Below are 14,580 nucleotides of genomic sequence, written 5' to 3' on the forward strand. Positions count from 1 at the left end.
CCTTTAATTTTGGCTTGATTTATGCAGCCATTAACATCAATTCGACCATTTTTTCACACTTAGAAAAACTCACACTGAATCTGGACAACAAAAATTAGAGATAGGGGTAATTGGAACGTAGCACATATATTGGACCGATTGCTTTAAGACCTCTTGGCTGTTGGCTCTCTAACTGAACCTTGGGGACTCCTACATCCAATGAATAGAATGTACACCTTTTTATTCTGCCCCATGGAATGAAAATGTGGATAGACTACTTTCTTAAACATAAAACTATGCTCCTGATCATTTAGTTGCAATATTGGTTTAAGCAGTGTCTCTGACATGTCCACATAGCACTTTATTTGGGTTTGAGGCCAAAACCTAAAGGATGGACACATTGTGATATGAGCTACTTAAAAAGAAGCTGTTGAATCTATTCAAGGAATACCTAGACCTGAAGAAGTACTATTTGTCATCACCACCCACAGATCTCACGGGCTGCAGAAAAATAATGCCTGAGGAAACTGATGACAAGAGATTTTGCAACAATGTGTAAAGTTGCAGCGGAAAGGAAATCTGCCCTAGATTTAGACATACAGCAACTCTAAAAATCTTATTGCAGGTCACCAACCAATAATACCTTGAACGCTTGTTGCTCAAAAGTCGGACTTGAATATCATCTTTTCAAGGCACTCCAAAAAAGGTTTACTTTATATTAAAAGGACGCAATATGAACACAAGGAGAAAGCAGGACAACTGCACTACAATAAAGCAAAAACGGGCACAATTGGCCATACCAGCAGCTTCACAAATAGTCATATCAGCAGTTTAGAATGCTCAGAATTACTTACCTGCCCATTTGTCATAACAAGAGAAATTGCCTCCTTCCACTCATCATTGTATACTGCAGGCGCAACACCTGATAACATACAGGAAAAGGGATTCATAGATTGACTCCCTATCCCATGTTGTCTGTCAATGGAATTATGCAACTACCTAGAGCAAGAAATTAAGGATGAGGAAATTGCATAAGGAAATCGAAGAGGGTGAGAGGGTGAGGTCTGTCGCTAGGTTTGTCGATCTAAATTCTGGGACACAAGGTTCGAGTCACGGCAACGACGCTCAACATCCTGTGATTCTGGGCAAATCACTTAATCTCCCTGTGCCTAACAAAAAAAATGTATGTGTCCTTGTGTAATGCAACTGGTGCTCGTGTAAAGTGCTCTGATACCTGATACATTCTGGTCAAGTTTGCGCTATATAAAACTCCCCAAAAAATAAATAAACCATGCCAGTGGGCAAGGCACTGGGCAAATATGGTTTTCCCTCAGACTTTTATAAAATAACAGCTGCTCACTACAAGCGAAGTTTTTAGAGAGGCAATGGACAAGGGAACCCTACACTCTGATTGTAATGGAGCACACATTTCCTCATCCATAGCCAGATAAAGACTCATTATAGTGTGTGATTTACAGACCTATATCCTTAATTAATGAATATGTACAAATTCTGGCCAAAGACCTTACACATACGTTGAAACAGGTAGTATCATACCTAAAGATCAAGCTGGACACTTCTCACACAATTGTATACACACCCTTCTTTAGCTGTTATGGCAATACAGGAATGATTATGATGAAAGAGGGAACAACTCCATCAACACAAAGAAGACGTTTAATATAATGGATTGGGATTATCAATTATTCATCATGGCAAGGAATAGGACCAAAATGAATTTAAATAACAAAATTACTTTATCACTGACTCACAACTGAAGTGATTGCAAACAGCTTTTGGTTTGATAAGGTCGAAATAAGCAGATACACCCATAAAAGCTGTCCCTTATCACCCTTACCTTTATTGATTACTCTACAACCACTAGCAATTGCTTCCATACCTAGGATGAAATCATTGGCATAGTCACTCCTGTTTGCAATCTCAAGCTGAGCTATTCTCTAAAAGGATGACATTTTATTCTCATCCATAAAATAAATCCCAGTTTTGAAGGAGAATATGTTTGATTTCTCCGTGTTTTCATGGTATAAAACTAACTGGAACAAGAGTGAGGTCTCTCTATGACAAGATATACTACACTTCCTTCCCTCGTAAGTCAGCCATTAGTATGGTGCAATCAAAAGTGAAATATTTGGGAATGTTAGTGAATGGTAATATTCACGCAATGGTGAAAGACAACCTGAAGTGTCTTACTGACCAACTGCAAGGAGACTTCCTAAAATAGGATGAATTGCATTTTTTCCCTTGGTGTACAGGAAAGACAGTAAAAAATAGTGATGACTCTTTACTTTCATTATTTACTTGGTATGCTTCCAATTGCAACACAAAATAATTATGGATGGAAAGCTGAACATGTCATACATTCACCCCCAGTCACAGATCTGGGCCTAAATCCATCATTTTTTTGCTTGCCATGCCATTCCAGTTTGGACCCAGCCATATGCAAATCAGTCTTGACCCTGCGCCCCATGAGAACAGTCCAGCCCGAACTGCCAGGCCAGGTCCTTCCTTGACCGGATAACAAGTATCATGGGACCACTTTCGGAGTATCACCCCTCATAAGCCAAGCTAGCTTGAATCGGGTGGTGTAGCGAGCACGGGACCTATGTCTGGGTACTCCCATCCCACTTAGGGTGAAAATTGCACAACAAAAAGTGATGGACGGAACACTGAACATTGTCAAACATTCACCCCCAGACACAGATCTGGAACTAAATACCCCAAAACCGGTCCCAGGATTCCTGTTTTTCAGTCCAAGCCCAGACATGGTTCCCGTGCTCACTATGCCAGTGGATCCAAGCTTTCCTGGCTGATGAGGGGTGACACCCTGAAACCGGCCCCATGATGCTTGTTTTCTAGTCCAGGGAGAATCTGGCCTGGTAGTTATGGCTGCACTGTTCCCATGGGGAGCAGGGTCTAGACTGAATTGCATGTGACTGGTCCAAACTGGGGTGACATAGTGACCAAAAAAATAATGGATTTTACCCAGATCTGTGACTGGGGGTGAATGTTTGACAATGTTCAGCAGTCTGTCCACCATCTTTTTGTGTTGTTATGCTCCCAATTGCAGCACCTTTTTCTATACTATGACGTATTAATTGTCATATCAAATATTATGCCTGCCATGGCAAGGCACCAAGAGTAACCATATAAAAACTTGATGTTACATTTCGTCAAAGATTATGCCTGGCCCAAGAGTAAACGAGTAAAAATATCATGTTACATTTCATCAAAAGGTCTACGCTTACTAAAACATAGAATTATTCCATGTAGCACAACACCTGTTGCACCTGGCTGGTTATTTCAGTTCCGATCTGGTCATTCCTGACGGGAAACATGCATTACAACGCAGTCATTACATCGCAATATCTTTACAACGCAACTTTTACAATGCAAGTGCCTTTAATTCGCATTTCATTACAACACATGCCATCACAATATATTATAAGGTAATTAATGGAGAATTTTAAGTTTTAGGGTGGATATGGGTTTAGGAGTAGTTGGGAATAGTAATTTTTACCCCTACAATACCCAACACTTTCCCTACTGTTGCACTCACTGGAGTGGGAATAGTCATTTTTACCCCTACGCTATCCAACACTTACCCTACTGTTGCACTAAAAGTATTTTGTGTTGTAATGGTATGCGTTGTGATGTAATGTATTGTAATGGAATGCTTTGTAATGGTAGTTTTAAATACTGCATTGTAATGGTATGCGTAGTAAAATCATGCGATGTAATGGTAGATGCGATGTAAAAACCGCATTGTAAAAACATGCTTTGTAATGGTTTGCTTTGTACCATCATATATTCTTCCTGACTGGGTCACATTGGAGAATCCTATCTAAGAATTTTCTACAGGGCTACAAGTAATTTATAAACGTGGATTGACTAATGGCGGATATTATGATAATTTGAAGTTCTATTAATGAGTGGTCCCAAGAGTGTAGATATATGGAACAAAGTGGCTTTATGATTGTGCAAGCATCTATTTGGCATAATGCTAAACTACTCATTGGTGGCCTGTGGGGCAAATAAAAGCAAATGACCATTAAGCGCTTAATGTCAAGAGATTATTTGAAATCCTTTGCAGACCTATCCTCTGAGTTTCAACTTGACTTTAGTCAGTGCTGGTGCCTACTACCATTTAAAACTTGTATATCTAGAAAACTGTGAGACCAAACATTTAAGAATCTTTACCCTACATACCTATATAGAAAAGTGGGATAGCCACATAAAACTACTCACTGGCCTCTATGAAAGCCTGATTTGAGAAATATGCAACCACGAGTTCAGAAACAAGCCACAAGTGTGGCTTTGGTTAACCAATATCTTATATAGGGCCAAACTTGTGACTACTTAGAACTGTTGGAGGTGTGATCATGCTGTTGGGGATAAGGTGTAGATCCTTTTGACTTGTCCAGCGCAGCTGCACTACTGGGGCAACTGTCTAAAGACAGTTAAAACTACAAGTGAACTACAGATCACTCCATCTTTGGAATTTGTCATTCTGCATGGCAAACATGAGATACCTGTCAAACAAGCATTGGCATAGCCAATAGGTCTCGCCTTTGGGACCTTTTAAGTGTTTAGCCATGCAACAGTTGTTGTTGCACCAAGAATATTGTGCTGCCTAACTAAATACATAGAAGGTCCCAAAAGCGAGACCTATTGGCTATGCCAATGCTTGTTCAGCTAGTAGAGGGTGCTGTCACATACAGCCTTAGGGAAACTTTGTTGTTATTGTCAGATTTATTTTTAACATTCAATGGTCTCATCTTAATTCACTGACAGTCCTGAACTGAACAAGAGTACAAAGGCCAAAGTGTGCCGGAATGAGGTTGAATATGAATAGTGGAATTGAGTGTCGGCGCAGGTAGTGGAAAGCCAGGGTTGCAAGCATTAACAGGTATTACTCGGAACCAATTGGAGAACAGCAGAGGCGTCAGAATTTAGCATTGAAGAGTATTGGCAGATCTGTGGTCCTGCCCTGAAACCGGAAAATAGACATTGCAGTTCAGGCTTGTGGTACATTGTTGGAGAAGCGTAGTCGAACTTCTAGAATTGCTGAGCAGCGTGTGACATCATGGAATTCAGAATGGGCTTTTCTCTCTCCATCGGCCTCCTCACACGACCGGATGCAATTAATTCACATGCACGTGTGGCAAAACCTTCCCGTGAAATGAACAAGAAAGGTAAAATATTTTTTCTAGAAAAGTTGAATAGACGATATAAGCACAGTGTTAGTGTCCACGCTAGTATGGCAGAGGTCATGAATAATTCATGATAACGGCGGACTGGGAGCATCACATACAGCGTGGGAAGTGGGAAGCTCCATGCAGTAAACTCAGTCACAGCCAAGGTGCTTGCAGGGGAGTAAGTACGGAGAGAGGCGTGGGGGGAGGGGAAAGTAGCGGGAGAGAGAGTAAGGGAGGGAGATGGTTGTGAGAGTGATAGGGTGTAGAACGGAGGAGAAGACCGGAAACTAATGGGAGGAAGTGACTGAAAGAGATTTGGGATAGGTATGAAAGAAAGGAGGGGAGGAGATAGGCAAAGAGAAGAAATGGGTAGAAAGGAAAAGACTGAAAGAGATAAATAACAAGCATTGTCCGCGTGGCCGTGAAAGTGACACAGCCGCGAAAGTGAAAGTGATAGCGATCAAGCGCGGCAAGTGATGCGCGTAATGAGCATGATGAGGAAAGCCATATGGCGCCCCTGCTCGTAAGCGCACGCCCGCGCGCGTAACAGCAAGCTCTAGGCCACAGTGGTAGCATTTTCTGAAGCCCTTCCTAAAAGTCTCGCCAGAGCAGCACATGCGCTGGCTCAGGTGAGACCTAACAACAATAGAATTCGCAACTGTCCCCATCTTTTGAAGAATGGTGTGAAACTGACGATTATAGCTGTTCATGAATGATTAATTAACAAACTGAATGATAAGGTAATACTGTTCTATTGTCTCAGGGCTGCATATGCAAACGTATAATTAGTTAATCTAAAGACGATGGAAAAGTGATTATAGGCTTGATTGGGCTAAATTTCCACAATATTATTGTGGGGTGTAAAAGCTAGAATATTTTGTTAATTCTGTATCTTCTTGTTTTATATATATTTTTTTGTTTTTAACGTGTACAGTTGTCCCTCCTTTTTAGATGGGAAGTTTGGTATTAGACCGCAGTATATGTGTTTTCTGGTAACATGAAAATGATCAGAAATTGACGCATTCCAAGGGCAGGAGAGAAACACATTTTAAAGTGGGGATGTCCATTTAGCAGGTGTCTATGGGTTGCTGTTTTCACCTGAGGAAAAATAATTGTTTATAGAGAGAAGAACACATTGCAAAGGAGCTGCTGCATGACATGTTTAGGATATAACAACCTAAGAATAGAATTATTAGCCATTTCCAATTAATTGAGAACATGTAATTAAATGAAGTCTAATTTAAAAACAACTACTTTTCTTTTTTTTTAATGTGATTTGGGACCAGTTATGGTCTACCAGTAAAGTTAGTTAGTTTTACCCAAATAAAGACAGGAGATCAGTTCCCCGTGGTTGGCAAAAATCTTCCTCTGTTGTAGGTACTGCTAGCTGTGAAACATGGCTGACTGACTACCCCTGCATCTTTTTCATCCTCATGCAGGCAGGTAGCATTCCCTCCCAGCTCATTTTCCTACAGGTTTGACAGGATCCTTCACAAATTTCAGTACCATGCTAAACAAGTTTCCCCTCTTTTATTAGATTTCATGAGTTATCCATTGAGTTTACAAACACAACATTGGAATCACCTCACAAAGGTATAAATTAACTATGGGCCTAATTTCGAATCTGGTGATCTGGGGATCGCCGGACTCGCAGGGGCATCAGAAATGGTGATCCAGTCACCACCACACCAGTGGTCCGACTCCCCCATTACGAGTTTTTTGCAGTCAGATCGCCATTGCAATGCCGTAGCCGCCGGGGAACCGCCGTTCCCTGGTGAAGGCAGTAATTTACTGGTGTTGCCTCTGCAGCACCGCCATGCATATTAGGAGTTTCCGGACTGCCAGAAGTGTCATGAAGGTCTTTCCTCCATGAAAAAGCTGGTGTTCCTGAAACCAAGGGAGGCATGTGCAATGGGATGTATATAGGCGGGCACAGCCTGTGCCCCCCTGTGTGCATGCAACCCAGTTCCTGCACGGCCTGTACTTTGCAGCCCATGCTATGCAGGAACTCTTTTTGGCGTGCTAACTCGTAATCTGGCGGGCAGTGCAACCACAGGTTTGTTGGTGCGCCAAACTCGTAATTAGGCCCTTTGTGCCATCCCTTATACCCTGCATTTTCCCAATTACATGTTTAGTGGATTCCTTATGAATGTATTCACATGCACACAGTTCATAATAATTGACCAAAGTTTACAGTACTGGATTCACATATCATGTGTCTGTTAAAATTAAAGGGAGTTAATTTACAGCCTTACTTTGTTTTTTTCATTTAGATGACAGTTGGAGGAAAAACCAAATCAGATACCAATGGTAAGTGGTATCGGTTGCATTTAAAATGATACACAATGGGTTGAAATTTTGAGGCTAGGTGCATTTGTTAGTCTCACATATAATTATGAAAACAAATGTACCCCAATAACACTTAAAAAAAAAAAAAAGAAACTATCAATAAACCCACGTTCACACATTTATCACACAAACATCAAATTGTAGTACAATGAACTTGACATAAGTAAAACAGTGTTTACTGCCTGGCACTTTGCTTATTACAATTACTTTACACATGAAAACAATTCTCCTAATGGTCACAAGACCTCTTCAATATGGTTTTATAGTACTGCCCTGATTTTACCACTTGCACCCTGGTTATGATAAAATAAGGTTTTTTAAACAAATAAAAATGATACACAATGGGTTGAGATTTTGAGGCTGGGTGCATTTATTAGTATGTTAGTCTCACATATAATTATGAAAATAAATGTACCCCAATAACACTTAAAAAAAAAAAGAAGAAACTATCAATAAACCCACGTTCACACATTTATCACACAAACATCAAATTGTAGTACAATGAACTTGACATAAGTAAAACAGTGTTTACTGCCTGGCACTTTGCTTATTACAATTACTTTACACATGAAAACAATTCTCCTAATGGTCACAAGACATCTTCAATATGGTTTTATAGTACTGCACTGATGTTACCACTTGCACCCTGGTTATGATAAAATAAGGTTTTTTAAACAAATAAAAATGAAAAAATGTCATGGCATAAACGAAGTAGACAGATGGGCTGAATATAAAATGGTACTTGTTACCATTGTTAAAGGGGGGTGCGCAACATTGCTCACTTGAGTCATGGCCTCTTCCAATGCTCAGCATTTCTAATATTATAGCATATTATATATAGAGAGAGATATTGCCATTGAAAAAAAGCACAGGTTTTTGGGATGTTATAGTTAGAAATGAGCATTTAAAAAACATTTGATATTCACTGAAAAAATTTAGTTGGACATTTCACTTGTACAAAACCAGAGAAATTCGGCCGTTATAGTTAGTTGAGCTAACTATAACTCGCGCCCCCGCAATGCACTTCTGATGACATCACATATTACATCACTCATGACATGGTCAGTGACATCACTGATGACATCTCAAATGTTTGCAAACTGCAATCTCCCATGGGTAGGAACTCCGGGACATCGCTGGAGCCGGCCCTGGGGGGTGGCGGTCCCCAGGGCCATCTAGAGCTCCAGGAGGGGGGCTGTGTGGCCCCCCTCCATCATATTTAAATCCCCCGGGAGGTGGCGGTTCCCAGGACTGGGGGTCCTCAACGGACCACCGCATTTAAATAATTAGTGCTCTGAAGAGGTGGTGGTCCCAGGGGCAGTGTGGGGGGCTTGAGCCCACCTACACTATAATTTTAAAACAAGCCCCGGGGAGGTGGCGGTTCCCGGGGCTGCGGGGGGCCACCTGCCCCCACACATTAGTAATAAAGCCCGGGGGAGGTGGTGGTCCCCGAGGCAGTGGGGGCCCGTGTGGCCCCCGCATATATTATGCGCATTGTCCCCAGGACCTGGCCCACCCAGGGGCTCATTAAAACAAAGCACGGGAGGCTGCGCTTTATTCTGTTTTCCAGCGGGATTCGCGAATCCCACCGTCTTTTTTTTTTTTTTCCCAATGCTTTTGTTGGCCCCTCAGCAGGCCTAGCGGGTCAGGGAGTTTTTACCCTGCCCCCTTTTATCTTTTCTTAACCTTTTTTCTTGTGACTCTGTTCAACTGAGTCACAAGATGGCTGCCAACACTTCCTAGTTTGAAGTATTGGCAGCCAATCAGAATCAAGCTCGTGTTCGGGAGGGTTCGCGGATTCACCGCAGTCACCAAATATCGATATTTGTTATTTTATGAACGTCTCTGGAACTACTCAACGTATTTACACCATTTAAAGCAAAGAGTGCTTTCTGGACCAGGAGCTACCTCTCTGCCAAATTTGGTGTAATTCCGTTCAGCATTTCGGCCAGTAGCCGTGACAAAAGTTTCCTATTGAAATTAACATGGAGAACAAGCATTTTGGTTCGCTCCTTTTTTCTCAGCCCCTGCTTGACGAATCACCCCAAAACTTTCAAGAGAGGAGCTGACCGAAGGGCCCCAGTAGTTTCGCAAATTTTGCGAAGATTTGTCAAACGCCGCCAAATATATTGGGAAATCAAAAAATTATTTTCCTATGGAAACTGGGTCCTAACTATAACTACCTACTATGTGTGTGTGTGTGTGTGTATATATATACATATATATATATATATCTGTATGTATATGTATGTATATTTGTATATTTATACACATGTATAAAATTATACTCCGCATAAAATTAAGGAGTGCTGGTAACTTACTATATACCTCATTTTATTGAACTGTATTATCGTCCTTACTCCGTTTGTACACTACACCTGATATGTTATGGCAAAAAATAAACCTTTGTTAGTAATAAACGACTCAGGCCTTCTTTTCCAGCCAGCCAACCTCATTTAAAAAATAAATTCATTATGAATTGCAAACCTAATTTCTCTGGTAAAATATATCAACTAGAAAACAAAAGTACAGCAATCACTTTTTCTGTGGCTGTAGTCATTGAAAATGCCAGTGCTGCAATAAACATGTCATGAAGAGCATTTTGGATTTTAATGGTAATGAATAAGCTACAAAGTATTGTGGAGCGGTCTAAAAAGTCACCCATGACGTTTAACGGCTATAAACACAGATTAAAATAAATAGGCACTTCATTGGGGTTGTTTTCAATTCTTTTGTTTTTTATTGCACCACATGACCACAAAACGAATAAATTTTGTAAAGCAGATCAGATCACATTATTAATAGGTAACATTTCTTGGCTATTTAAAGAGGCTTTGAAGTTTTATTGTGTTATTTTATTCTCTTTTGATCCCATTCTTTGTCACAAAAGCATACAATCAGCTCTTTTTGAAATTCCCAAAATGATCTTCTTCCTCAAAACCTTTAAAATGAGTAACAATGCGCTCATCTCCTATCACACAACCCAGTCTGTTACTGTTTGTTTTTACACAACTATCATCTTAACTAAAAATATTCCATTTCATTTTTCACACCGTGCTATGAAGAATGCAGCAAATTTACATAATTGTCTCTATAATGAGCAATGTGTTTAAATGATCAATTGTTCATTACATCTGCACAGACAGTACTGTATATGTTAGTATACTGACTGTGCACCACCTGTTAGTACATTGAACATGTTGTATTTAGCTCGTTCATTGCGGTAAACATGTCAACATTATCTTGTGTTATGTGCAATTGCTTTTTGAGCTCTGCCATCAATATGCAGAGGAGGCGGGAATGTTACTGTTGTCTGTTCCCTCATCCGCTAATTATTTAGTATGTCTGAGAGGTACCTGATAAAACCACTTCGTACTTTAAACCTCATTGAAGTGCAGCTTATTGGAAACACAATAGGAAGCCTCTCCGGTTTGTGGCACTTGTGCAACAGTGAGTGGAACTGATGCACATCTCACCAACAAAAGAGTGACTCATTGGATAAACATTTCCTGTTTTAACATGCTTTTCTTGCAAAAATGTGTTTGAGTGTGATGCCCTGCCCTCAACCATCAAGGAAAATTCATGAGTGGGCCATTTTAAAATGTGTTCTCCTTAACCATGCCAGTAATCTGCACGATATGCAAGGTGGCCAGGAATGAAGTATAAAGGCCATTTTTGAGAATCCAATGATGGTTCTTAAATATGCTAGGGCTGCCTAATGTCAGTGATGTTGCTTAAATAAGGCAGTGCTAAGCAAAGGTGGTGGTGCTCAAATTATCGGTCCTGTCTACAGACATGTTCTTTAACACAACCTAATCTCCATGTCTCATATGGGAAGACTAGAGATATCATTGATTCCTGTTGTTTCTTGAATATATTTTAATATCAATTAACTACTCATGTTGAAAATGTTCATGTGAGCTATTACTTTTAACCCTCTGAACTGATTCTCTTCTTTTCAGCAGGTTTGAGACAGTTTGAGAAAGAACCATAAGAAGAGTCGAGAGAGGATCCCGGACCAACTCAATGTTAAAGTGCTAAATTGTCATTTTATATTTATGTTTAATTACCAAAAATGTGTTTTGCATTATCCCATTAAACAAACATGTATATTAGCACTGTATTTAAGAATCACCTCTCTTGACATTTATGAGACAAGTACTGCTTTTCACACAATATCCTAATGTCTATATACCCATGTTGTGACATAGATATTTTCTTTTGATGTTTCTGTGACACTACCGACAGCTCATAATGCCAAAACAATGCAGTCACATGGGTGTTTGATGAAGGAGGTTGTGTCGTAGCCAGGTATTCAAGATCTAGATAACCGAAGAAGTCATGGTCTTTCCGCACTTTAGAGTAAGCATGGAAAAAAAATGTAGTTCACAATGTAAATGTTTCCCATGCCAAACAGAGAGATGTTGCATATTTAGCCTGTTCAGGCTTATAGTTTACTACTACAGATATTAGCTTGGCCAGGTAAATGTCTACAATGGACTATATTAGCTGACCGCGGTACTGATATATGTTGCTCCTCTAGAGCTTAAGTACAATAACTGCAGCTAGGCATACAGTATATACACACACACATAGCTTTACAAAATGTAGCTTCAAGACACTACTAAATGTAGAATGCTTTACCATGTGCTAGATTATTATATTTAGTGTAAAAATACATATTGGTCAATATCACAGCTTTTGTGAGTCATTCACACCTTTAATTCAACTTCAGTATTGCCATTGGAATTCCGGCAAGATGAGCATTCATGTCGTAAAATGTCAAGCACCCAGCTACAGCTGAACTAAAAATTGGAAAACAGTCTAAAAGAAGTGGACAAAAGGGGAGTCAGTGAGTAAACATTTGTAGAAAACATTGTAGTTAATTTATACAGACCAGTTACCATACTTGAGCAATCTCTGCATTCTATGATAAGAAATTTGAAAATACACTAACATGTACCACTGGGCTACTTACATTGTCCACATATATATAAACATGAAAGCAAGCATCTATCTTATAATATTTGTTACCGTCAGTATCCCGGGATGTTATCGACAGGCAAGTTTCATTTTATTTGTATATATTAAACATTGGATATGCAGGTCAGCTAGTTCAGAGACTTTTTTTTAAGTCTGGTGTTGCAATTTGTTTTTATAGAGCACTAAATAATTACTTCTCCACTGCAACATTGCTAGCATTATTGTATGCTGAAATTGAGCAAAGAGCTATTCACCAATTTGTATCTCTGTAGCATGTGCCCTAAAATTGAGAAATACAGTTATGAATTAATATGCTTTATGAACAACTGTGTTCCACTGCTTAGCTGAAATATTGTATTCATTATAAATATATGTCTGGTTTACATGAAAAATAATTGACTTGCATTATTTGCAAATCAGTCATTTTTGTAAACGTTGAATATTTCAGTTATGATTGATAGCTGCAACCAAAAAAATAAATTCTTTTAACAATGTATTATGAAACTGCAACCACAATAAATGGAATATTTCCAGCCGTTTCCTTTATTTGTCTGCAAAATAAGTGTGGTCATTAAGAAGTAATTGCATACAGAATGTTACCTTTGCACAAGCATGGATTGGCAATGATATATTCTTTAAAATATGCACTGTCAAAATTTAGAATATGCATTTTTGCTGCCCATGCATTATTTACTTGTGTTGGTTATGCTTACGCTGAGCCCCGTTTCGCTACCTCAGTCAAGCTATTATTTATACCAGCATGAGATGAAGTGGTTCTAAAATTCAGCTTAGGCATTTTACTGTGGATTAAAATGAAACTAACAGCATCTTCAGAGAAATGTGGGTTCCGAAAAAGGGAATAATGTGTTCACTTAACAGTAAGTGAACAAATCTATTAATACCGTAATTTGGCTAAGACTAGATCTAACCAACCAACAGGTTTTAGAAATAGTCTCTTAGATTACAGTTTTAACCTAAGGGGCTATAAAAGTCTACCTAACGGTTATGCAATTTCTTAAATGTATATCAAGTCTTTAGCAGGTCAAGTTTTATTGCTGATGTAGACTTGAGGTGAAGATTGGGAAAGGGGTGGGTTGGTGGTGGTCTTGCTTGGTAACGTTTCATTCATGCTTTGATGTTATCCCCAAAGCAAACACAAGGAGATGATGGACGGAACGCTGAAACTTTTCAGACACTCGCCCCCACTCACTAATCTGGGTTGAATCCATCATTGTTCTTTAGCTCACTTCGCCACCCCAGTTCAGACACCGCTATATGCAAATCAGTGTTGACTCTGTGCCTCATGGGAACAGTCCAGCCCGAACTGCCAATCCATGTCTTGCCTAGACCGGAAACAAATATCATGGGACCGGTTTCAGGCCAACAGCCCTCATCAGCCAGGCAAGCTTGAATCCAATGGTAAAGTGAGCAAGTTACCCAGGTCTGGGGATACCCTGCCAACTTAGGGCAAACAAAGCAAACACAAGGAGATGATGGACGGAACGCTGAAACTTTTCAGTCACTCGCCCCCACTCACTAATCTGGGTTGAATCCATCATTGTTCTTTAGCTCACTTCGCCACCCCAGTTCAGACACAGCTATATGCAAATCAGTGTTGACTCTGTGCCTCATGGGAACAGTCCAGCCCGAACTGCCAATCCATGTCTTGCCTAGACCGGAAACAAATATCATGGGACCGGTTTCAGGCCAACAGCCCTCATCAGCCAGGCAAGCTTGAATCCAATGGTAAAGTGAGCAAGTTACCCAGGTCTGGGGATACCCTGCCAACTTAGGGCAAACAAAGCAAACACAAGGAGATGATGGGCGGAGTGCTGAAACTTTTCAGACACTCACCCCCAGTCACAGATCTGGGTTGAATCCATCATCGTTCTTTAGCTCACTTCACCACCCCAGTTCACACACAGCTATATGCAAATCAGTCTTGACCCTGTGCTTCATGGGAACAGTCCAGCCCAAACTGCCGAGCCATGTCTTCCCTGGACCGGAAACAAGCATCCTGGGACCGGTTTCGGGCTAACAGACCTCATCAGGC

The 14,580-nt window shown here is 40.2% G+C and overlaps 1 protein-coding gene across 11 annotated transcripts in view; it reads left to right on the top strand.

Annotated features, from left to right (window-relative positions):
- Nucleotides 1-13,060, top strand: part of CALD1 (caldesmon 1) — a 567,652-nt gene extending 554,592 nt beyond the window's left edge. For 5 of the 11 annotated variants that reach the window (XM_085652624.1, XM_085652632.1, XM_085652625.1 and 2 more), the window contains 2 exons: nucleotides 7,469-7,505; nucleotides 11,507-13,060. In XM_085652624.1, coding sequence (XP_085508750.1) covers nucleotides 7,469-7,505; nucleotides 11,507-11,538 — 69 coding nt within the window. In that variant the 3' untranslated portion in view covers nucleotides 11,539-13,060. The remainder of the gene's footprint in view (nucleotides 1-7,468; nucleotides 7,506-11,506) is intronic. The other 6 variants (XM_085652626.1, XM_085652635.1, XM_085652628.1 and 3 more) reach the window with 3 other exon arrangements.
- Nucleotides 13,061-14,580: the final 1,520 nt, after the last annotated feature.

Source organism: Triturus cristatus, chromosome 4_1, assembly GCF_964204655.1.
Source record: "Triturus cristatus chromosome 4_1, aTriCri1.1, whole genome shotgun sequence".
NCBI classification, from domain to species: domain Eukaryota; kingdom Metazoa; phylum Chordata; class Amphibia; order Caudata; family Salamandridae; genus Triturus; species Triturus cristatus.